Source organism: Pithys albifrons, chromosome 17, assembly GCF_047495875.1.
Source record: "Pithys albifrons albifrons isolate INPA30051 chromosome 17, PitAlb_v1, whole genome shotgun sequence".
In the NCBI taxonomy this organism is placed as follows: domain Eukaryota; kingdom Metazoa; phylum Chordata; class Aves; order Passeriformes; family Thamnophilidae; genus Pithys; species Pithys albifrons.
Window position 1 is genome coordinate 15,137,157 of NC_092474.1, and position 24,621 is coordinate 15,161,777.

At 56.3% G+C, this 24,621-nt stretch overlaps 3 protein-coding genes across 4 annotated transcripts; 2 read left to right on the forward strand and 1 right to left on the reverse strand.

Annotated features, from left to right (window-relative positions):
- Positions 1 to 1,414: 1,414 nt before the first annotated feature.
- LOC139679804 (skin secretory protein xP2-like) lies at positions 1,415 to 4,271 on the reverse strand. The gene is made up of 2 exons (XM_071571864.1): positions 3,236 to 4,271; positions 1,415 to 1,473 (listed from the first exon to the last, which is right to left on the reverse strand). The coding sequence occupies exons 1-2, from the start codon at positions 4,269 to 4,271 to the stop codon at positions 1,415 to 1,417; spliced, it is 1,095 nt and encodes a 364-aa protein (XP_071427965.1).
- Positions 4,116 to 13,871, forward strand: DGCR6L (DiGeorge syndrome critical region gene 6 like). The gene is made up of 5 exons (XM_071572330.1): positions 4,116 to 4,397; positions 4,470 to 4,630; positions 5,055 to 5,155; positions 10,985 to 11,125; positions 13,142 to 13,871. The coding sequence occupies exons 1-5, from the start codon at positions 4,270 to 4,272 to the stop codon at positions 13,223 to 13,225; spliced, it is 615 nt and encodes a 204-aa protein (XP_071428431.1). The 5' UTR covers positions 4,116 to 4,269; the 3' UTR covers positions 13,226 to 13,871.
- Positions 13,872 to 17,155: 3,284 nt separating this feature from the next.
- SLC7A4 (solute carrier family 7 member 4) lies at positions 17,156 to 24,621 on the forward strand. 2 transcript variants are annotated; one of them, XM_071572214.1, is made up of 5 exons: positions 17,156 to 17,263; positions 18,430 to 19,477; positions 19,594 to 20,270; positions 20,951 to 21,059; positions 21,609 to 24,621. In XM_071572214.1, the coding sequence occupies exons 2-5, from the start codon at positions 18,496 to 18,498 to the stop codon at positions 21,800 to 21,802; spliced, it is 1,962 nt and encodes a 653-aa protein (XP_071428315.1). In that variant the 5' UTR covers positions 17,156 to 17,263; positions 18,430 to 18,495; the 3' UTR covers positions 21,803 to 24,621. The 2 variants fall into 2 exon arrangements, with proteins under 2 accessions (XP_071428315.1, XP_071428316.1); XM_071572215.1 differs by having other exon boundaries at positions 17,191 to 17,212.

The window sequence follows — 24,621 nt, forward strand, 5'->3', positions numbered from 1 at the left end:
GGTGCACCGTGCTCCGTGCACACCCCAATCCTGTTGCCACCTCTACTCAACTCAGGATCCAGCAAAGCCCTAAAATTGCTGTTTACCAGCATTTCTGAGCATGCAAATGTGCCTGGAGCAGAAAAGTAACATTCAGGCATCCCTTCCCTAAATGGGCAGTGGATACCTTTGCAAATCTCTCCATCCTGGGAGATATTTTTCCTGCAGGTGAGTGCAGGAAGCCTGAACTCCACTGGGGACCCTTTGCTTGGGGCCAAAGTAAGTGGCTCCGGTGGGATACAGAATCCTTTGGCTCTCTGGATGTCCTTGCTCATCCCACACCAGGTCAAAGGCTTCATCCCATGAAGTGTTCTTGTTCCCTTTCTTCTGCCCACCCTCCTCCGCACCAGCAGCATAAGGAAGGAACCATGGCTGGCCTGGGGGCTCAGGAAGCAGCAGCAGGACAGGATCAGCCACAGATTCGTCAGTGCCAGAGCAAGGAGTATCCTGCTGTCCCACTGCAGAGCTCCCATGGTCATGAGCACGTGAATGTGGCCTCATCCTGCCTGGCAGGGCACATCACTCCATGCACATTGCGCAGTGGCAGCTGGAGCAGGATGATGTTGTGGGACCATGTGCAGGTCCCACTGGGCTGTTTCCCAGCCCTTCTTACTCCATGGTGGGGAGGGGTGTCAAGGTGAAGGACAGAGGAGCTTTTTGAGCTCTGTTTGTTCCTCCATAGCTCAATCCAGGCCCAGTTAAGGTTCTTCCTGGGCATCACAAGCCAACTGCAGGGTTGTTTCTGCTCTCAAGCCCCTGGGTCCAGTGCCATGATCTCCTCCTGAGTGCTGGTATGTCCTAGAGAGCTCATCTACCCACACTGTGTCTCCTGAGCTGCTTGTGGCACCACTGTGGACACTGTCAGCTGGTCAGGGACTCCCGCACCCCAGTGCAAGCCCACACCCCAGGAGCCTCCTGCACATCCCTGCACATTCCAACGCATCCTGGTGCACTCCCTGCCTCGGCCTCCTGGAGCATACAGAACGTGGGACACTCCCAAGTCACCGTGCTCCCCATGTGTGCCACTCACCTGCCTTCCCCACACTCCCAGACCCATCTGGGGCTGCAGATTGTCCCCAGTGGGTGACCCGGCTGCACTCCAGCTCCCTGAGCTCGTTCCCTTGATTCAAACCCCATGTCCCTCAGACCGCATGGTACTTGTGCAGGTCCCAGCAGGGCCTCCTGTGCCCCAGCTCTATCCACCACAGTGAGCTCGCCCTGCATCTCTGCCAGCATCCTGGCCCAGCAAACCAGGGCACATAGCAGCTCGGTTCCCTGCCCCAGGACCTTCAAAATCCCAACCTTTGAATCGCCAGCACTGCAGGCTGCTGCGGCAGCACCTGGAACTGACGGGCTAATGAGAAGTGCATGGGACCTACATCTGGTAGTGATTGAGTCGGAAGCGGCGCTGGGAAGGGAGGAAGCACAGATTTCCTGCAGCACAAAGGAAGGGAGAGGAATGTCCGCAGCGGAGCGGAGCATTGGGTGTTCCACCTCTGTCTGCCTTCACAGGGGTGCATAGACACCAGATCCTGCTCACTCCCTTGCCAGCACGGCTGGAGAGTGTTCCTGGAAATGTGCCCCCCTCTCCTCTGGGCTGAGCGCCTCAGCTGCCTGGCTGCCCCCTTTCCACTCAGAGGGACACAGGGGCACCTCATGGCCCCTGTGCACTGTCATGGCTGGAGCCTCCCACACCGCTTCTCCCCTCCAGTGTGGGGCCACTCAGGGTCTGAGGTCAAGACAACTATCCCCACAGCAAGACACCCCCAGACTTGAACACCCCTTGAAACAGCCTTGGGAAGGAAACAGAAGCCCAGAGAGGTCTTGAGAGCGGTGGAGTCAAGGCAGGGGTTGCTCTGTGCTGTGCCACTGGGGATGTGACACTTGGAAGGGACAAGGCAGGTGGCATTTAGGTCTTCACCAGTGCAGACAGCTGTGTGAGGGGCGGCAGCTGGTCTGCTCCTGTTCCAGGTGAAGTTTAGTCATGATACTGAGCATCCCTAGCGGCTGAAGGGATTTGAGGTTGTGGGCAGAAAAACTCTGCAACAGCAGGTGACAGACAGAGAGAGATATTTAGCAAAAGCTGCCATCAAATCTTCATAGTGGAGGATGGCAAAGTGTCAGGGATGTTTTCATGTGGACCCAGGAGATTGCTCCAGACAAAACTGGGCAGCACAACTCATAGCTATGCATTCAAGGGCCCTTTTTTCCCTTCCCCCACAGCTCAGCAGGCTGCAGCACTCACCCTGTGGCTGCTCCAGCACAGCAAAACCTCGTGGTAGTTCCTGGGGGTGGGGTTGGGCTAATTTGCCTGTTCCGCATATGAGGAAGTCATGCCATGGGGATGTTTGTCACCAGGCTGGGGTAAGAGTGGGCGGGGGACAGGCAGGACAGGCATGGTAGGGTTAACTCCACAAGGCCTAAGCAGCCCAGAGCAGAGGGATCTGCCCACCCAAAGCCTCTCCAGCACTTGGAATTTGGGGATCCTTGAACGGAAATTCGAGGCAATGAGCTGAAGGAAAAAAGGCCATTTCTCTTGAGGGATGTTTTCAAGATGCCCCATTTGACTAAGGCTGCTTCATGTTCTCTCACATAGCCATTTCCAGTCCCCTTGAGCAGCAGTACAGCTTCTGTAGGCTTTGAAGTCCTATTAAATCCAGTATTTTTAAGGCATTTTTAATCCGTCCCAATGGATCTTTCCTTTTGCTGATTCAAGCCAGGAACCTTTTCCTGTACACTGCTGCCATGAATGCACAGCTCAGCCTGCACCAGCTCTCACCACAGCACCCACAGTGGGAACCCATCGCCATCCCGACTCACTAACTCCCTGTGTTTGCAGGCTTTGGAAAGGATCTGAGCAGCCAAGTGGTCTGGTCCTTCCCATGGCACCCACAAATATTGCCTGGCATGGCCCTGGTGCAGTGTCCATAAATGTTCCTCAGCTCACAGGCTGGAATGACCTCTGACAGTGAAACCCCACAGTGCCAGGGATGCCGGCGGGCACTGCATTTTTGGCCATGATAAAGTCACCTGTGCCACCCACTTTTGACTCACCCACTCCAAAGCAGACAAATTCTGTCCGAAACACTCCCGACAAAGTAATTAAAAACATTTGCAGCTACTTATAAACCAGAGCAGCGGGACACTCCGAGATCCCTCCCCGTGCATCGCAGGGGATGGTCTGGAGAGGAATCACCTGAACTCTCCGGCCGGCGGCCCCTGCGGGCCCCGGGGCAGGGGATGCTGCGGCCCCGAGAGGCCGGGAGGGATGGAGCGGCAGGGCGGGGGAATGGGAGCGATGGAGCGACGGGAGCAGTGGACCGGCGGGAGGGATGGAGCGGCAGAGCGAGGGAGCGATGGAGCGGCGGGAGCGATGGAGCAGCACGACGGGGGAACGGGAGCGATGGAGCGACGGGACTAGAACGGGCACGGGCGGGGGCGGGGCGGGACAAACCCGTGTCCGGCGGGACGGGACAAACCCGTGTCCGGCGCGGGGCGGGACAAACCCGTGCCCGGCGGGACGGGACAAACCCGTGTCCGGCGCGGGGCGGGACAAACCCGTGTCCGGGGGGACGGGACAAACCCGTGCCCGGCGCGGGGCGAGACAAACCCCTGTCCGGCGCGGGGCGGGACAAACCCGTGTCCGGCGGGGCGGGACAAACCCGTGTGCGGGGGGGCGGGACAAACCCGTGCCCGGCGCGGGGCGAGACAAACCCCTGTCCGGCGCGGGGCGGGACAAACCCGTGTCCGGCGGGGCGGGACAAACCCGTGTGCGGGGGGGCGGGACAAACCCCTGTCCGGCGCGGGGCGGGACAAACCCGTGTCCGGCGGGACGGGACAAACCCGTGCCCGGCGCGGGGCGAGACAAACCCCTGTCCGGCGCGGGGCGGGACAAACCCGTGTCCGGCGGGGCGGGACAAACCCGTGTGCGGGGGGGCGGGACAAACCCGTGTCCGGCGGGGCGGGACAAACCCCTGTCCGGCGCGGGGCGGGACAAACCCGTGTCCGGGGCGGGACGGGACAAACCCGTGTCCGGGGCGGGACGGGACAAACCCGTGTCCGGCGGGGCGGGACAAACCCGTGCCCGGCGCGGGGCGGGACAAACCCGTGTCCGGCGCGGGGCGGGACAAACCCGTGTCCGGCGGGGCGGGACAAACCCGCGTCCGGCGGGGCGGGACAAACCCGTGTCCGGCGCGGGGCGGTCCCGCGCATGTGCGGGCGGAGGCGGCCATGGCGCGGCCCAACGGGCTCGGCGCGGCCGAGCAGGAGCAGCAGCAGCAACACGTCCTGTCCCGGCAGCAGGAGCGGCACTACCGGCTGCTGGCCGAGCTGCAGGCGCTCGTCAAGGCGCTGCCCAGGTGAGCCCGGCCCGGCCTGGCGGGGCGGAGGCCGCTCGCGGTGCCCGCGCTGACCTGGCCCCGTTCCTGCAGTGCAGTCCAGCAGCGCCTCTCGTACACGACGCTGTCTGAGTTGGCGCTGGCGCTGCTGGACGGGACGGTGTTCGAGATCGTGCAGGGGCTGCTGGAGATTCAGCACCTCACCGAGAAGAACCTGTACAGCCAGCGGCGGCAGCTGCACAGCGAGCACCGCGGTACTGGCGACACCGGCGCCGGGGGCACGGCCCGGCGGGCCCGGGCACGGGGGGAGCTGCAGCAGCTCAGGGCACTGGGGCAGCAATGCAAGGAGGTGATGGGGACCCTGCGACGGGAGACGGGCCTGGGGCATTTGTGAGGTGGGGAATGACACGGAAGGGCAGGCTGTGGGGGGCACTGGGGGTGACACTGCAGGGACGGGTTGTGGGGGCACTGGGGGTGGTGGGGGTGGCAGGTTGGAGGGGCAGGGTGTGGGGGCCCTGCATGGGATGGGGTGGCCCTGTGGAGTGGGCTGGGAAGGCACAGGGGGACTGTGGGGGGTGACACTGCAGGGGGCAAGCATGTTGTGGGGAGGGCACTGGGGGGAGGCACTGGGGGGCACTTGGCAGCAGCGTGCCCTCCTGAGCCCCATACCCGTGGCAGGGCTGAAGCAGAAGCTGTTTCACCGGCACAAGGAGGCCCAGCAGTGCTGCAGGCCCCACAACCTGCCACTGCTCCGCGCCGCCCAGCAGCGGGAGATGGAGGTGAGGGGAGCTGGGTGGGAGGTGAGGGGAGCTGGGTGGGAGGTGAGGGGAGCTGGGTGGGAGGTGAGGGGAGCTGGGTGGGAGGTGAGGGGAGCTGGGTGGGAGGTGGAGGTGGAGGGGGCCGGGTGGGAGGTGGAGGTGGAGGGGGCCGGGTGGGAGGTGAGGGGGGCCGGGTGGGAGGTGGAGGTGAGGGGAGCCGGGTGGGAGGTGAGGGGGGCCGGGTGGGAGGTGGAGGTGAGGGGAGCCGGGTGGGAGGTGAGGGGGGCCGGGTGGGAGGTGGAGGTGGAGGGGGCCGGGTGGGAGGTGGAGGTGGAGGGGGCCGGGTGGGAGGTGGAGGTGAGGGGGGCCGGGTGGGAGGTGGAGGTGAGGGGGGCCGGATGGGAGGTGAGGGGGGCCGGGTGGGAGGTGGAGGTGAGGGGGGCCGGGTGGGAGGTGGAGGTGAGGGGGGCCGGGTGGGAGGTGAGGGGAGCCGGGTGGGAGGTGGAGGTGAGGGGGGCCGGGTGGGAGGTGGAGGTGAGGGGGGCCGGGTGGGAGGTGAGGGGAGCCGGGTGGGAGGTGGAGGGGGCCGGGTGGGAGGTGGAGGTGAGGGGAGCCGGGTGGGAGGTGGGAGGTGAGGGGGGCCGGGTGGGAGGTGAGGGGAGCCGGGTGGGAGGTGAGGGGAGCCGGGTGGGAGGTGAGGGGAGCCGGGTGGGAGGTGGAGGTGAGGGGAGCCGGGTGGGAGGTGGAGGTGAGGGGGGCCGGGTGGGAGGTGGAGGTGAGGGGGGCTGGGTGGGAGGTGGAGGTGAGGAGGGCCAGGTGCAGAGCTGTGGCCCTTCCTGGGGGTCTCACAGCCCCTTTGGTGCAAGAGCTCTGCAGTGTCCCCAGAGGGTTTGCCTATTCCCGCCCTGCAGCCTTGGGAGCCGTCCTGGCTGGCCTTGCTAGCACAGACCTGAGTTCCCCACCCCAGTTCTTGTTCTGCCCTTGGTCCCCCCAAGGCGGACGCCCAGGCTCTTTCCATCTAGGATAGCTGCTGTCCGGGTGTGATCTGGGGATCATGGAAGTTCAGGAACCCGCTCCAAAGGCAGTGCACTCCACAGTGCTTTAATGATTCTACATTATCTGATGGGCTGAAGCCTGTATAGGAAGCAGGTGATAGAAAACATGAACAAGGGACCCGAGATCTGTCATGACATCGTAGCAAGTCAAAAGCAGAGAATACTCAAAAATATAACAGTTAGTAGCACTGATAAGGAGAAATATTCTGAGATTCGTAAATGTAGCAATAGTTTGTGAGAACATCCCCAGGCATTTGGAAAAGGCACTTGTAGGTCCCGTCCCAAAGGACTTTTCTTTCTGTTGATGATAGGTAGAGGCAGTTTTATAAGGTAAAAAAATGGCAAGTAGCCAGTTAAGTGATGAAGTTGAAATGTGGGAGAAAGTTATTTTGCTTCACGTTAGGCAAACAAGAATTGTTTAAAGAGAGTGTCTTTGCCCATGGTAAGCACCATGTCAGCACTTGCTGTTGTATCCCTTGATGTTTCCACATTCCTCCTGTCGAAATGACTAAAGCCATGCTGGACCTCTGGTACCTATCCCTGTTATTCTGTCTCTGACTGAGTGACTTAGACTTGCAACAAGGAATATTTTCTACTGCTTGTTTTCAATGTTTCCAGTGTTTCTTCACTCATTAAGTCACCCACATGTCTCATTTCACCTTCTCTTACTTGCTGTGCAACTTCTTCCCACTTCCCTCTACCTTCCCTCACCTTTCTCTTTTTTTTTATTCCCAGGTGTTAATAGAGTCACTTCTTCCCTTTTTTGTGCTCTGACAATTCTGCTGTAGAGCATTTTGGGAAGAGATGAATCATCTCTGTAACATGTGATATGTCTCTTAATGGGAGCTGCCCTTCGTGGTTAAAGGGTTTCCAAGATCAGCTCCCATGAGACAGCTTGGGATTGGGCTCCCAGAGGAGGTAATGCAAGGTATAGGTTTTAGATGTTTGGCTTCTCAGTGGATTCTGTGGCATTTAGAAAGGCTTTGCCCATCATACAGGGTCACTGGTCACTGGAGCTGAAGCAAAACTTGCTTTTAAGTCTGTTTTCTCCAAGATTTTGAACTTTTCTATAACCCAGAATCAGATGTCAACTCTAAAACACTGTGAGACACTTAAATTTGGAGTTTTTTTCAGGTCCAAGGAAAGTCACTGCTCACACAGTAAGTGGAGGAGAGGATGGTGTGGGCAGCACACTGAGGTGGTTGAGATGAAGGAAAATCTGGGGAGCAAGGGATTTGAATCTGCTGTATCTTCCACAAGGGGCATGAGAAAAGTGTGAGGACAGAGCTTGCTTAGGTTCCTCAGAATCTGCTGCCTTTCCTTCTCTTGAGGCTTAAACTGTCTTGAGTTTCTTCCCTTTTGTTTAATAAGGTCCTGCTCTGAGTTTTCTCTGGAGCAGATGGCATAGTCATTTTCTGGTGGATCCAAGTCTTGCATCCTCCTTAACAGCTGGTGGTGGTTCTGTGAAGCTCACTGTGACATGCTGATTGCATCCAGGAAAGGCTCCAAGAGGTAGCTCTTGCTCCATGTGAATAATAACTGCTCTTCATTAGATCAGGCCTTTTGCAGAGCCACAGACACATTCATGCTGCAGGCACACCTCAGCTGTTTCCCAGACTGTTGATGGCTGAGATCTCTGTCACTCAAATTTCTCCCCAGGAATTGTGGCACTGTGGAGGCATTCAGCTACCCTCCCAGGTCTGTTAAATCACCAGCCAGTGGTGTAGGACATCCTGGAGTTTGTGACTTTCTGCCTTTCTGTGCAGTGAGGATAATTTAACCTCATGGATATTTCCAGCTGCACACATGCCCCTGTTCTCTGTGTTATGAAGGCACAGCATTGCACAACTGAAATGTTGAAACTTGTGCCATTTCATAGAATCGAATCATAGAATCAATTGGGTTGGAAAAAACCTCTGAGATCATCAAGTGCAACCCTTGGTACAGCTCCAGTCCCTTTACCAGATCATGGCACTCAGTGCCACGGCCAATCTCAGTTGAAAAACCTCCAGGGATGGTGAATCCATCACCTCTCTGGGCAGCCCATTCCAATCCCTGAGCACTCTCTCTCGAAAGAATTTCTTTCTGCTCTCCAACTTCACTTTCCCCTGGCAGAGCTTGAGCCCATCGTGCCCCCTTGTCCTATTGCTGAGTGCCTGGGAGAAGAGACCAACCCCCACCTGGCCAGAACTTCCCTTCAGGCAGTTCCAGACAGTGCTGAGGTCACCTCTGAGCCTCCTCTTCTCCAGGCTAAACACCCCCAGCTCCCTCAGCCTCTCCCCACAGCACTTGTGCTCCAGTCCCTTCTCCAGCCTCGTTGCTCTTCTCTGGACTCGCTCCAGCCCCTCAATCTCTTTCCTCAACTGAGGGGCCCAGAACTGAACACAACACTCAAGGTGTGGCCTCACCAAAGCAGAGTAGAGGGGAAGGGTCACTGCCCTGGGCCTGTTGGCCACGCTATTTTTGATAAAGGACAGGATCCCATTGGCCTTCTTGGCCACCTGGGCACACTGTTGGGTCATGTTGATCTTCCTGTCAATTAGTACCCTCAGGTCCCTCTGCCTGGCTGCTCTCCAGCCACTCTGTGCCCAGCCTGGAGCGCTGCAGGGGGTTGGTGTGGCCAAAGGGCAGGACCTGCACTTGGCCTTGTTGAACTCCATCCCATTGGAATCAGCCCATCTCTCAAGTCTATCCAGATCCCTCTGCAGAGCCCTCCTGCCTTCCAGCAGCTCGACACTCCCTCCCAACTTGGTGTCATCAGCAAATTTGCTGATGATGGACTCAATCCCCTCATCTAAATCATCACTAAAGATGTTAAACAGGACTGGACCCAACACAGACCCCTGGGGAACACCACTGGTGACCGGCCACCAGCTGGATGCAGCTCCACTCACCAGCACTTTCTGGGCCCGGCCCTCCAGCCAGCTTCTGACCCAGCAGAGGGTACACCTGTCCAAGCCATGGGCTACCACCTTTTCCAGGAGCATTTATGGGAGACAGTGTCAAAGGCCTTGCTGAAGTCTAGATAGACACATCCACAGCTTTCCCCTTAGCCACCAGGTGATCATAAAAAGAGGTCAGGTTGGTCAGACAGGACCTGCCCCTCCTAAACCCCTGCGGGCTGGCTGGGTCTAACCCCTTGTCCATCCTGAAGGTGCTGTGTGATTGCACTCAGGATGATCTGCTCCATAACCCTGCCAGGCACCGAGATCAGGCTGACAGGCCTGTAGTTGCCAGGGTCAGCCTTGCAGCCTTTTTTGTGGATTGGGGTGACATTTGCCAACTTCCAATCACCTGAGACCTCTCCAGAGAGGCAGGACTGCTGGAAGATTATGGACAGTGGCTTGGTCAAGCTCTTCTCATTCTTTATTTCTTGCAGGAGAATCACAGAATCATGGAATGGTTTGGGTTGGAAGGGACAGTAAAGACCATCTTGTTCCAACCTCCTGCCACAGGCAGAAACATCTTCCACTAGACCAGGTTGCTCCAAGCCCCATCCAACTTGGCCGTGGACACTTCCAGGGGTGAGGCAGCCACAGCTTCTCTGCCCAACCTGTGCCAGGGTGTGCCCACCCTCGCAGGAATGAGTTTCTTCCCAATATCTCATCTAACCCTTGTGCTGTCTCTCCAGGCCCTTTTCTAAAGTCCCTCTCCAGCTCTCCTGGAGCCTCTTTAGCACTGGAAGGGGCTCTAAGGTTTCTCTGGAGCCTTCTCTTCTCCAGGTGAACACCCCCAGCTCTCCCCGCCTGGCTCCAGAGCAGAGGGGCTTCAGCCCTTGGAGCATCTCTGTGTCCTTTGGACTTTCTCCAGCAGCTCCATGTCTTACCTGTGCCAGCGCCCCAAAGCTGGAGGCAGCTCTGCAAGTGAGACTGAACGGGGCAGAGGGGCAGAATCCCCCCTCACCCTCCTGTTCACGCTAGAAGAATGAACCTGCCATTGCATTTCGATGAAATTTGATGATTCCTGGTTTTCCCTGTGGTGTGCAAAGGAATTCTGCTGCTCAGTGCACCCTGGTGATGGTGTATCACCCCACCTATGCACACTGAGGGTGTTTATTTCAGCTGGGCTCTGCTCATCTCCTGTAATCTTTCTGCTGTCTGCTTCCAATCCTGATTTCCAGACTGCCTTTGGCATCCACACATTTGCTGGGCTCCATTTCATCTCCAGAGGCAGCACAGAGACTGCTGAGGTTTGGGCAGATGTTGGCAAGGCAGAAGGGGCCATGTCCTCCTGGTTGCGGCTATTCTGGCAAAGTCCTCATTTGCTAATGTTTTCAGTCTGACAGATACAGAGCCCCAGCATTCAGCTCCTTTCATGAATAAATGGGATCAAGGTGGGGTTTACAGCTGCAGCTCCATGTTAGTGTCCAGGGATCTCAGGGAGGCATCTGAGGTGGCATCCTTATGAGCTTCAGTGGCCTGTGTTACTCCTCCAAGTCCTCCTTTAGCCTTACTTGAGAGGGGCACAGTTGTTGAACTGAGCTCAGCCATAGCTCAGGCAGTGGTTCATCAGAAAAAGTCAACTGAACACAATCAGTTCTTATGGTCTTTCCTGGCCTCCAAACATATGGAGAACAGGCTACTTCCATGACTTCCCTGCATTTTCTTCAGTGGTAGCTTTGTAGGTGGAGGCAGTAACACCTGGGGCTGTGCTGGCTGCCCACTTGTCACTGGGCTCATCAGAAGGAATTCAGAGTCCAGTTGCTCTTGGGTTCCAATAAAAGTCTTAAAGATGAGAAAAAGCCAGAAGGAAGGCAGGTATTCCACTTTTTTCCACTGACTGTTGTATTTTTCAGGCTATGGAGCAACGGATCCGAGAGGAACAGCGAATGATGGATGAGAAGATAGTCCTAGAGCTGGACCAAAAAGTGATTGACCAACAGAGCACCCTGGAGAAGGCTGGGGTGTCTGGCTTCTACATCACCACTAATCCCCAGGTTGGTGTTCAGGCAGGACAGGCAAGGTATTTTGACAGGGACCTGGTGGGACAGGACAAGGAGGAATGGCTTCCCACTGCCAGAGGGCAGGATTAGAGGAGAAATTTCATCCCTGTACAGCTGGGCACACCCTGGCACAGGGTGCCCAGAGAAGCTGTGGCTGTCCCATCCCTGCAAGGGTCCAAGGCCAGGTTGGATGGGGCTTGGAGCAACCTGGGGCAGTGGAAGGTGTCCATGCCCTTGGCAGGGGGTGGAAAGAGATGAGTTTTAAGGTTCTTTAAACACAAGTCATTCCATCGTTCTGTTTGACAGTATTCTTGGGTTAACATCTTTAATTTTTAAAAGAAATCTTAACTGCTAATGCATTGTGGATCTCTGCATCAGACAGACCGATCTGCCCTTTGCCTCCCAGCTGGTGGGTGATGTGCCCTGGGCAGACGTCGTACCCAGTTTGTAACAAAGGACCAGAAACCCAGGTACCACTGGACAGCATTCCCAACTTCTTTAATATTTTTCCCAGTGTGGAGGGAAGAAACACTGTGCCAACAGCCTACAGTCTTGTGACTCTTGAATGGGTCTGAATAACACTAAAAGAAGTGATGTTCTGCTTTTGTATCCAGCTTGGCTTCAGGAGTCTGTTTATTAGGCACCTTGTTCATTCTTGCATGTGACTTGCTGGAGCTGATGATCTCAGACTGTGATTAGAGAATTGTTTCCAGTTTCCCCAGTGTATTTACTCTCAAAACATGTGAGCAATCACCTGGGTTTGGCCCTGTTGTCTTTACGCCAATGCAGGAATGAAAAAACTCAAACTTCTCAAGCTGTAAAACCGCACAAGTTTGCACGGAACAGAGACAGGCTGTTCTCAACTCTCTTTTTTCAGCTGATTAAATGTCATTTTGATAAAGATCTACTGATGAGAAAAAACAGCTTAAATGAAGCTAAACAGGCATTTTCTAACACCCACCCACGATTTCCAATCATGGAGCCTTGAATAAACCTCTTATTTTTCCTGTGCTGCTATTCCCCAGCTGCATAATGCAGGCAACCCTTTCTCTCCCTCCTGGCCTCCCTTTTGTGTTTTTTTTTATGTAATAACCCTTAGCGGGGTTCCTCTTTGCTGGGTTTATGTATACTTGCATTTAGGATAGCTGCCAACCCCAACCCGGATCTTGACTTTGGCCTGTGAATGCCACTGAGAAATCCCTGCTGGAATCTGTTCTCCACACAGTTCCCATCAGCTGATGTGTTTCCTCCCAGTCTGTATGAAATGCCTGCTTTGCAGTGGATATATTTTTACCAAAATAGATTTTTATTTCCATAGCATCCTGTCTGCAGGGCTGAATCACAGCCCTGGGCTCGTGAATTAGCGGCTCCACCATGTAATCGATGAGACAAATGTAACTAGAGAAGGAGCAGATGGTAAAGGAACCATAAGCTGATGTTGGTGTCTTCTGGAGATGATGTCTCCACTTGATTGCAGTCATGGAAATGGGAGGTTTTGAATGGGGAATAAAATGCCTGCAGGGAATTTGATGCACCAACACAGCCATGTGTTGGACCTGGCTTGGACCCCACTTACAGAGTACCTAAAGCAATCCCTTTTTTTTCCTGCCCTTCTGTGCTGGGAAAGGGTCAGGGTGTTGGAGATGCTGCTGAAGAATGCGGGGAGGAACTTGTAGAACATGTGGCTGTGCAGGTGCAAGGGTATGCTGCTTCCCCTACTCAGCCTGTGGAACTGACCAGCCCTCATGGTAAAGAAGAAAGAGCATTTCTGAATCCTTAAGGAATCCTAAAGCCCCAGGATTCCTAAGACAGCCATAGTTTGCAGCAGGTCTGCTAAGATGTTACTGCTCCATATTTTAGAGAAATGTTTAAACACAATGAAGCCTTTAGTTTCTATTTGCCTGATTGTGGGCTTTTTTTGTTTCCCCACCTCTTGAGCAGGTGGTATAAGTCAGTCCTTTTGCTTCCTGTAGCAGGGAATGGGATCATCTTGTCTCTTTCCCTTTGCAGGAACTGACCTTACAGATGAATTTGCTGGAGCTGATTCGGAAGTTGCAGCAGAAGGAAGCTGAGGCTGAGAAGGCTTTTTCCTGAAGGAGCAAATCTGCTATTCACTTTCCAAAGCTTTTCCTCTGACTTGACTCTAAAGAGCAGACTGTCCATCCCTTGCTTTGTATCGTGTCAGCAAAAGGCTCTGGGTATAGAAATCGCTGAGGTGCTTAGATTAGAGCAGGGGTGAGCAGGGCCCAGCACAAGGGTGTTGGGAGCCTTGGGCTGCCTCTGCTCATCAGAGCAAGGTGTCAGCTGCATCTGGCTCAGCTGGGAGCTGATGGAGCATGTTCACTTGCCATAAACATCCTGCAGTGTCTTTCAAGCCATTACTGAGCCAAGGCTGGACTGAGCATGGAGGCAGCAAACCCAGACCCACCATGTGGGGGTGACCTGTGTTTAGAGGAATAAAACTTGGGGAAAAAACAATTCTACGGTTTATCTACAAGAAGATGCTTCTGTGTGTTGTTGAGGCAGAAACAGCCTCTTTGACAGACATACCCTTCCAAGAGCCTTCTCCAGGCAGGTACCAGTATCATATGTGTTAAAGAAGGATTTCAGGCCTCAGCCCAGTGTTACTGGACTAATGTTAGCAGTGTTGCCATTGACTCAGCAGAGAAGGCTGGAGAACTTTTGCTTTGTTCCTTTAAGCCAGTTTCCAAATTGAGAGAAATAAAATGCTCTGCCCTGCCTTCTGGCTCTGCAGCTTTTTGAATGCCAGTGGGTGCCAAAGGAGTGTGGGGCTCATGATGTGCTAGATGGAAGGAGAGAGGGAACCTGGAGTGTTTCTGAGACATTCAGGGTGCTGGAAGAACTTGTGGGTGGCCTGTCGGTGGGGGGAGCTGGTGGTGGAGGAGACAAACACACAGAAGATCTGAGCTACAAGGACCAGTGCGGCTTTTGGAAGTTCAGGACTGAGACCCTCCTCCTCATTTCCATTGTGGGTGGATGTACCCTCCCCATGGGGATGATGCTACTGTGGTTCAGCAGCTGGAGACAAGACCCACTGCTTGTACAGGGTCTCCACCTCCTGAATGAAAATTCTGAGCTGGAAGTGGGCTGATGTGGGACCTGCACCATTCCAGGCTCCTCACAAACCACCTGGAACTGTTGCCACTGGATGCTCAGATAGGAGCCCTGCGTTCCACTGCTGAAATGGTGAGGGGCAAAGTGGGCAACGTTCCCCTCTGGAGACACCATCATCCTCCTGTGAGAACACAGGGTATTCAGTGGTACTTGACCAGGTGCAGTCAGCATCTGTGTTCCAATTCGTGGCCACAGCTATTAGCAAGGAAATTGCTTCCCGAGGTGAGGATGAGGAAGGCATGGATGAACAATGGGTTCTATTGCAGGAAAGGATACCCAGATGCTGGGAGTCATGCTGCTTCTCAGAAGTCCCCCTCCTTCCTTGACATGAGTGCTCTGGAATCGCTGGAGCAGCAGCAGAGTGATGGTGTGGCTGGAGAAGTTTGGACTGGGGTCACTGCCAGTGGGTTCAGCCCCACTGTGCTGCCCTTTGGAGTGAGAAGTGGAGCCCACCTTGGTCTGTGATCCAGGATTGCTGGTTGCTGCCGCCTCTCCCGGCGCAGTCAGTGCTGGATCACGGCGGCTGTTCCGGCACTGCCATGGCAACAGCAGCTCTCGGGCTTCCTGCTTCTACCAATGGGCTGTGGATGGCTCTGCCAGGCAGCTGGTTGGATCCAAGCTGAAATTTTCCATGCCTGTGGTCAGGTTGGGTTTCAGAAAGGCTTTCTGTGGATGTAGAGAGCTGCAGCGGGATCAGACGTGGGTAACTGCTGGCAATATCCTAAGAGAGTAAAGCACCTGGTATGGCTCATGATCAGGTCAGCAGGATTTCAGCAGATGAAGACTTTCTCAGCGCCCCAAGGCTGGGTAGTATGATGCAGAGAATACAGGTATTTTTCCAAGCAAGTGCTGTTGTGTCACCAGTGGGTGACACTGTCCCACAGCACTGCTGTACCCCAGCAGCTGCAGCTGTGGCACTGCTGGCGACAGTGGGGTTAAACTTGGTGAGGGAGACCCAAGGGGCTGGAAGTGCTGCCAAGGATTACTGGGCTTTGGCTGTCTCAGCTCCTTGGTTCACTGACCTGTGCAGCCCCCAGGCTGTTGGCCAGCGCCCCAGGAACATGTGGTTGGGAGCCCCTTTGGTGGCATCAGCTGGACCTGCAGTTCCTGCCCTGGGCTCTGTGTGTGCCAGAAGTGATGTGGCAAGGGGATGCACCAGAGATCTGAGTTCCCCATTCAGGTGCAAGGTGACTGACTGGAAAGGTACAGCTCCATGCCAGCCCTGTGTTCACCCAGGAGCTGGAGGAAGGTCAGTAAGGTGTAGCAGGAAGGGACTAGTCCTGTTTTCTGCTTCCTTTTCCTATACTTTGGGCTGATGAGAAGGAGTGCAAGGTCCCCTCCATGTAAGGGGGTCAATTCAGCATGGATAAGGGTGAATGTATTCAGCTGGGAGCCCTCAGTGTTGCAGAGCAGGCTCTAAGTTGTCCATGGTGACACTTGGGGTGTTGACTGGTGCATCCATGGAAAAGTCAGCTTTAGTGGTCAGGTGCCACCAAAAAATCAGATGAGACATGAGAAAGGGATCAGAGAAGAAAAGGAAAAACATTTTGCTGCTGTGAAGTGCCCAAATGCAGATCCATTTACCCCAACAAGAGCATGGTAGGGTCAGAACAGGCTCTGCAAAGGCCCTGGGTGCACCAGGGGTCTGGAACTCCTGGTTGAGCTGGACTTTTTTATCCTTGACAAAGTACCCAAGAGTGGACAGGGTAGAGATAAAACTACATGTCACACGTGGAGAGGGACTTCACTCTCTGTAAATACAGGGGTGGGAGCATTGCAGGACAGCTGTAACAGGCAGGGTTGCGTGGGACAGGTGGCTGCTTGGGAAACTCTTGCCCTGGGGTGCTGGCAAGGCAAAATGTTTGTGTTGGTTCAAGTGGAGTTGAAGCACTTCTGGAAAAGAAACACCTTTTGATTTGGAGACAGAGAGAGGTGATTCCCCTTTATGGCCCTGCAGAGCCAGGTGGGAGCACACAGGCTTTTTCTCTGGTTTTGTGCTCTTGCCCAGGCACTGGCTGGGCAGCAGGACTGTGAGCTGGACAAGTCTGTTCAGGAGCTCCCCTTCCGCTGCCAGCCCCTCCAGCAACTTTCCCACACCTCTGCTTCTCTGTGACAAACACCTGAGCATGGAGGAGTTGCTCATCCTCGGGGCAGCAGCTCTGGAGCAGACCGAGCAGAGGCAGAGGAGCAGTGTCTCAACTCTTTGCTCTATCCAGGATTGTATCCAGTGGAGGAGATTTAGGATAACTGCTCTATCATAGAATTCTGGAATGGTTTGGGTTGGAAGGGACCTCAAACTCATTTCATTGGAGCCTTCCACTAGTCTGGGTTACTGCAATCTCCATCCAGTCTGACCTTGAACACTTCCAGGGATGGGGCAGTCACAGCTTCTCTGCCCAACCTGTGCCAGGGCCTCCCCACCCTCACAGCCAAGAATTCCCTAATATGAAATCTAACCCTGCCCTCTATTTGAAGCCATTCCCCCTTGTCCTGTCCCTCCATCCCTTGTCCCAAGTCCCTCTCCAGCTGTCCTGGAGCTCCTTCAGGCCCTGGCAGGGGCTCTCAGGTCTCTCTGGAGCCTTCTCTTCTCCAGGTGAGTCCCCCCAGCTCTCCCAGCCTGGCTCCAGTACAGAGGGACTCCAGTCCTGGAGCATCTCCATGACCACCCTGTGCCTGGTCTCCGCGTTGCTTCGGCCCTGCCCACACCCCCCCCCCCCCCCCCCCCGTGGAATGCCCACCCTGGGGCCGGGGAGCCCCCTACGTGTCAGCCCTCCCTGGGCCTGCCGGTACAGCCATGATGCCCAACCCACGCCCTCCCTTCGGGGGACACACGGCCGGGCCGGGGATAGGGCCGCGCCCCTGGAGCGCTCTCAGCCCCCGCCCCGACCCCGCCCTTCCGCCGGCCCGGGGAGGCGGAGCCGGGCGGCGCCGGCGGCTGCGGAGCAGGTGAGACCGAGGCCGTGCGGGGCCGTGCGGGACCTCGGGCCGGACCCGCAGGTGAGGGGGGACCGCTGGGACCGGGACCGTGCGGAGTGTCCTGTGGGAGCGCGGCCGGGAGCGGGATCGGGGCTCGGCGCCACCCGGGACCGGCATCGCGGCGGGGCTGAGCCGCGGTCGGGACTATGGGCTCTCCCTACCCGGGATGAATCCGGACCCGCACATACACCCTCCTTCCCGGTCCGGGGGTCCTCACCCGTGGCCACCCCCCCCAAACCCCGGGGATGCTCCGTTGCCCGGTGGACATCGAGCTCCACATCCTGCCCCGCTGCACCTGTTGCGTGTGTTGGGATTGCGAACCCAAATAGTGCCAACCCTTCCAGTCGCAGGTTCCCAGGAGTGCAGGGATGGGGAGGCTCAGCGGGACCGAGAGGTCCCAGCCAGCACGGATTGTGCCCGTTGTCCTCATGGGCCAGTGTCATTCCAGCATCTCCCCGTGGCCTTTCCACGACCTTTTGGCCTCCAGGACAGGTAGACCTATGAAGTGGAGCTGCAGCAGCCCTCCAAGCAGGACCTGTGGTTTGGGAATGCAGGGGGACACACTCCTGGCTTTGCAAGAGAGGGCAGCAGGGAGGGGAGAGTCCCCAGAGTCACCAGCTGCCCTGTGGAGCAGCTGGAGGTGGCACCTGAAGGCCTCCAGAGTTGTGTCCTCCGAATGTCATGGTGGCAAGCTGCCACACTGGTCCCTGGTGCTGGCTGTTTCCTGTCCTGGCAGGAGACTCCCTCTACTCACTGGAGCTGCTCTGGACTTCCTTCTGCAGCCCCTGCAGCATGTCTGGGCTTTCCCTGGGGAATCAGCAAGATGCTGGGAGGAGGGAGATGTTGCGTGCCCCCTTGGTGGGCTCCCAGCACACTAGGGAGAAGATCAGGTAGATGTTGGATAAGGTGGAGGGGAAGCAGGAGGGAAACCTTCATCAGGGCCAGAGCAGATTGGTTTGGGCTTTAACTGGGAGATGCTGCCCTGGGAGTGCTGTGGTTTCCCTCCCACCTGCCACCCAGGCACAGGTCCTGTGCCACCACCCTGCAGGAGGATGTGCTCCTTGCTGAGGCCCACACTGGCTGAGGAGCAAGGAACACTTGGAATGTGCCTGGTGGCCGTTCTACCCTGTACCCAGAACCTGATACTGTGACAAGGGGATGCTCACCTCTTCCTGCCCCCCTGTCAGGTCTCTAGGCAGGGTCTCACTACTGAGGACCCCTCACTGCTGAGGGCAGGGCCCACTGCCTCCAGGATGGCGAGATGGCTGCCCCGCTCCACTGACCTGACCCGCTTCTGCCAGAAGCTCAGCCGGGTGAAGACCTTGGAGGATGACATGATGGAGACATCCTTCAACAGATGCCTTTCCACCATTGACTTGACGCTGCTGGGCATTGGGGGGATGGTGGGCTCTGGGCTGTATGTCCTCACAGGTACTGTGGCCAAGGAAATCGCTGGTCCCGCCGTCATTGTCTCCTTCATCATTGCTGGCTTTGCCTCACTCCTGGCTGCTCTCTGCTATGCCGAATTTGGAGCCCGTGTGCCCAAGACAGGTTCTGCCTACATGTTCACCTACGTGTCCGTGGGTGAGATCTGGGCCTTCCTCATTGGCTGGAACGTGCTGCTGGAGTACATGATTGGGGGAGCCGCAGTGGCCCGGGCATGGAGCGGCTATCTGGACTCCATCTTCAACCACAAGATCAAGAACTTCACTGAGACCCATGTGGGTGCCTGGCAGGTGCCATTTCTGGCCCATTACCCAGACTTTCTGGCAGCTGCCATCCTGCTGGTAGCCACTGCCTTCATCTCCTTTGGGGCCAAAGTGTCCTCCTGGCTCAACCATGTCTTCTCAGCTGTCAGCATGGGCGTCATTCTCTTCATCCTCATCATGGGCTTTGTCCTTGCAGAGCCCAAGAACTGGAGCACCCAGGAGGGCGGCTTCGCCCCGTATGGGCTGTCAGGTATCATGGCTGGCACAGCCACCTGCTTCTATGCCTTTGTGGGCTTTGACGTCATCGCAGCCTCCAGTGAAGAGGCCAGGAACCCGCAGAGGGCTGTCCCCAGGGCCATTGCTTTCTCCTTGGGACTGGCTACTGGTGCCTACATTCTGGTATCAGTTGTGCTGACACTGATGGTGCCCTGGCACTCACTGGATCCTGACTCTGCACTGGCTGATGCATTCTACAGAAGGGGCTATGCCTGGGCAGGCTTTCTGGTGGCCGCTGGCTCCATCTGCGGTGAGTACAGGCCGTGGCAGTGGGAGCTGCCTGCCCCACTCACCATGGGGGCTGGGAACACCCCTCAGTTTGGGTTTGGGTCTGATGGGGTCTTCTTTCTTCTGACTGTCCCTCAGCAATGAACACAGTTCTGTTGAGCAACCTCTTCTCCCTGCCACGCATCGTCTACGCCATGGCTGAGGATGGGCTCTTCTTTCAGATTTTCTCCCGAGTGCACCCCCGCACACAAGTGCCTGTTGTCGGCATTGTGGTCTTTGGGCTACTCATGGCCCTCCTCGCCCTCATCTTCGACCTGGAGGCCCTGGTGCAGTTCCTGTCCATTGGCACACTGCTGGCCTACACCTTTGTGGCTGCGAGCATCATCGTCCTGCGCTTCCAGCAGCAGAAGGCAGATGTGCCCACGCTGGCGGCTGGTGGCCGGCCCAACCCCGAGCCCCACGAAGGTCCATCCAGTGGTGAGCTGAAGGAGTATGAGTCCTTCTCTGACAAGCTGCAGCTGGTGGACAGGGACAAGAGCAAAGAGCAGCGGGAGCCAGGACAACTGAAGGCCATGTTTGAGCCCTACCTGGAGTTCCTCAGCGACTTCTACCCGGGTGAGGTGGTCACAGTGGCTGTGGTGACCCTGATGGTATCTGCTATCTGCCTTTGCTCCATCTTGGTATTTGGCAACACCCACCTCCACCTGCCCACCTGGAGCTACTCCCTGCTGCTGATCCTCTTCAGCCTGGGCTTCCTGCTCAGCCTTCTCCTCATCTGGGCACATGAGCAGCAGCGCAGCACCCAGACCTTCCAGGTATGCCTGGGGCCCAGGCAGGGACAATCCCTCTGCAGGGGTTGGGGGGTGGTTGGACCCACAGGGAGCCCAGGCACAGCCTGCTCTGTTACTCAGTGTGCTCACTGTTCCCCAGGAGGGGACATCCTCAGCAGCTCTGTGTCCATCCCATGGGATCGCTCCTGCCCACCCGGGCTCCCTCCTCTGCATCCCCACAACCCCTCCACTCCCCTCCTGCATGTCCCAACTGCTTACATTGGCTTCCCTTCAGCTATGTGATGTTGCTCATCTTCAGCCATGTAACCTCTTCTGTGCCTCCAGTGCTCCCTGTCTCCTGTTTTCAGCTCATCTGAGCCCTGATGTGGTCCATGCAGCCACATGATGGTAACACCAGCAGTGACACCACCTCCCTACCATGCCCCTGCCCTGGCTCCTCCAGCAAGGACCACGCTGGCTCTGGACCGCGCCAGAGTTTGTTTGGTCCTTGTGATGATGCCTGTGCCCAGCCTGGCTCCCAGCTCCTGGCTCCCTTGTTCCTTTTGCCTGCCTTTTTCCTTAAAAAAAGCTGCCACATAGAAATTCTAGGGTGACAGTCCATTTGTCTCCCACATTTACCAGTGCTGCCTTTTGTCTCTATGATTTTAAAGATGGGAAATGTGGTCCTGCAGGTCTCACCTTATCTGTCTTCTTTTCTCCCACAGATCCCACTGGTACCTCTCTCCCCAGCACTGAGCATCGTCCTCAACATCTACCTGATGCTGAAGCTCAGCTACATGACATGGCTCCGCTTTGCAGTCTGGCTGCTCTTAGGTGAGTGCTGCTGTGGCACATGAGCCGCCAGGAGGGCAGTGGCTGTTCAGGGGAGAGGAAACCAGGCTTGCCCTGGCACCTGCCAGCTGCTTCGACAGCTGCTCTTCCCTGGTAACAGGTCTATAAAGCATATCCTGTCCCTTTCTGCCTCTGGTTCCCCTTCAGAGGTGCAAGCTGAGGTCTCCCAGCATCTCCCTGCGCCTCTCTGGTTCCAGCCGTGTTACACCTTGTTCTCTTAATGTTTGGATCCTCCTTCAAGTCCTGGTCCAGAACCACTCCCTGCTCCTGAGGCAGCTCCCCAAGGCTCAGGAAGTCCTTCCCAGCAAGGGGCTTCCCTTTCCTGGGGACTGAGGGTGCTCCCCTTGTTCTTAACACACTGCAGGTTCCTTTTCCTCCTGCAAGCAGCTCACTTAAGCCTCTGTGGTGTTTTAGCTTGTGCTTCTGCACCAGAATGCCAGCCACATCCATGCCAGCTGCTGGGATGCCAGCAATGTCTGTCCCAGTGGCCAGGCTGTGGTGAAGCTGCTACTGTCCCTGTCCCCACTGCAGGCCTGCTCGTCTATTTTGGCTACGGCATCTGGCACAGCAAGGAGAACCTGCGGGAGCTGCAGCCCCAGCGAGTCAGTGCCCGCTACGTGGTGTTCCCCACTGGCAGCCTGGAGGAGAGGGTGCAGCCAGTGCAGCCCAGCTCCCAGTCCACCGCTGGGCTGCCGGACACCGACACCGATGACTGCAAGAGATGACGCCCCTGGGGATGGGGGCACCTGGTGATGGGAGCATCGGAATCCCCTCCCACAGTGAGGCCAGAAACCCATCCCCCTCCTCCTGGTCCCTCTGACAGCGGAGCCACTGGGGCTGCCCTGGGCGTGGGGCAGCCTTCACCACACGCTCCCCACAGAGCATGGAGGGGACAGTTCTGTCCCTTCCCATCCCCTGCACTCAGGAACTGGGTCTCAGCCCAGTGCCTGCCCTGCTCATGAGGAGCCATGTCCTTGTCACCTCTCCCTGAGCAGACCCTGGCACTGTGCAGCATATTTCCTGTCCACTGGCACATCCATGCATCCAGGGATGCAGAGGTTACCTGGGAACGGGGACAGGCAGCCCAGCACTGCCCATCCTGGCTCTCAGCCTGTCAGCAGCTCTGACCGCAGCCCCGCTTCCACCTGCAGACTCCCCCTGCCTCCTTCAGAGTCCCTTTGGAAGGAGGCAGGAGCCAATCATTCCTCCCCACAGGCCCATCCCTCCCATCCCCATCCCCAGGGCTGCTTTCTTCAAAGGTTGGGACTGAGTGGCCCGAGGGTGGATGAGGTGGAAAAGGGACATGGCCAGAGTAGGTGGCCCAGGAAGGCCAGTGGAGGCTGACATGGCAGCAGCTTAACTGCATCTTCCCAGCTGCTGCAATTGTCTGTTTGGGAGTGGGCTGGGGGCCATGCCTGCTGTAAGGTAATGCCAAAGCCAGGCTCCTGCCTAAGCCCTGAGGGGCGCATGGGTGCTCAGGTCCCAGATGTGTTACCTTGTCCCTGGAGGTCCTCAGCAGCATCCCTGATCTTCCTGGAGCCAGTTCCCCACTGCTCCTGCACCCCAGCAGCACCACCTGCCCCACCATGAGGGGCTCAGCCCTCCATGATATGCCTCCCACACTCTCTGGGGCTTGGGATGGGCTCAGCCGGTGCTCTTCAGTATTGCCCCCTCCCCAGTGATCATCCCTGTGTTCTGGAGTCACCCCAGCTGCAAAGGTGTTGGGGGGGGTGTGCATCAGCACTGTTGCAGCCACCCCTGGCTAGTTTGCCCATGAAAAGTCTAAAGTATAAGGGAAGGGGGTTTCAGCACGTTTTGGAAGCCAGTGGAGAATGAGGTTGCCGACTTGCCAGGCTTTGTGGCATGGACGCTTTGCTCCATTTTCATCCTCTGCATCCTTTGAGGAGCCAGGGACCATGGACAAGCTGGTTCATTGCTTCTCACTGGCCAGTCCCTGGTGGGTCCTAGAGGGGCTGTGGGGATTCTCAGTAGGATATGCTGGCTCCTGGTGAACCCCTCTGTCTGCCGGCACTGCTCCATGTCCCACCCCACCCTCGCGCTGCCACCATTGAGCAGCACAGCCCCACTGTGCTGTGGCCCTGCTTGGCCCCTCTGTGTCATGGCTTGTGAGCAACAGGCTGACTTGGCACCCTCATAAACACTGTTTCTGCGATGGCTCTGGCTGGTTGTGCTCTGTGTATCGCCAAGACTCCAGGTGGGAAGCTGCTCGCCAGTGACGCACAGGAAAGCCCCCAAAAAGCATGGGGAAATGAAGGGTTGTCCCTGCTGCCACAGCAGTTCCAGTCACAAGGACAGGTTCCAGCCAGACCCATGGAAACTGGGACCCCGCGGGGCTGGGACAGGCTGGGACTTGAGCATTACAGTACACAAATACACTGATACCCAGATGGGCCTGATCCCTCTGTGAGCAGCAAGGACCATACTCAGCAGCACCAGGGCACCGCCCCGGGTTATGAGCCGAAGGGATGGGACAATTTGTGCAATTAGTAGGAATTAAAGGATAACCCACAGATACCCCCATCCCTACCACTGCTGTTCTCTAGGGAAGTTTCCTTCCTGAGATAACATAGTCTTTCTTCATTAAAAAAGCAAGTGTTCAGCAGTCACCTGGGGAGGCAGAGGCTGAACTCTCCTTAGCAACTTGGGTTTTAATCTTGGTGATAAATCCATTGTCAGCTGGATAAAGGTGAGGAGAAAGAACCACAGGGATACAGCAGGAGAAGGGACCCCAGCATGGGGCTGGGGAGGGTCTGGAATGTTCTCACAGAGCAGGATGGGCTGAGGGTCGCAACACTTGAATCTTCCCCTGGGGAGGAAGGCCTATGGCAGTCACATCACTGGCTGGGCTCTGCCAGCGGGGGGTCTCAGCCTTTTAAGCTGGCAAAGACCAAGGATTTGGTGAATGAGCCTCATAGCCATCGATATTTAATCTATTTGAAAACATTCATTTGTAAAACTGCACAGAAATCACTGTTAGGCCACAGAACACAAAGCCGGCGTGGGGATGGGGCTGGCAGGGAATTAAAGGATTGAAGTGTAATTCCTGGGTGCCTGGTAGACCTGTGGGGCCTCTCGAGCACACTTGTGGTGGGGGTTTAAACAGGATTACAGAATTGGTTGGTTCATGTGTCATACACCATCCTACTGCAGTAATGTGCCCTGCACAAAATGTGTACTAATTGATTTTTAATTGACTACTCATTATTGCACACAGAAAAGAAGGGCGGTGACAGCAGCCACTGGCATCCCAGCAGCTCTGCTACAGGGATTTGTTCCTGATAATTCTGTCAGCAGGGTAAAAATATAAATCCAAACTGAACAGCGCCAGCAGAGCTTTAAGATGGCAGCCTATAATTGTGAGAGAAAATATTGTCTCCCCAATCTGTACTCCCAATTCCAAACATTTAAAACCAAACCATCCCTGTGTACAGCTCCCAGAACTCTGTTTCATGGAGCTCTGGGAGCAGCCACTTGCTGCTTCCCTGTGGGTGATCATACACCTTTTTTCCAGAGCAGTATCTTT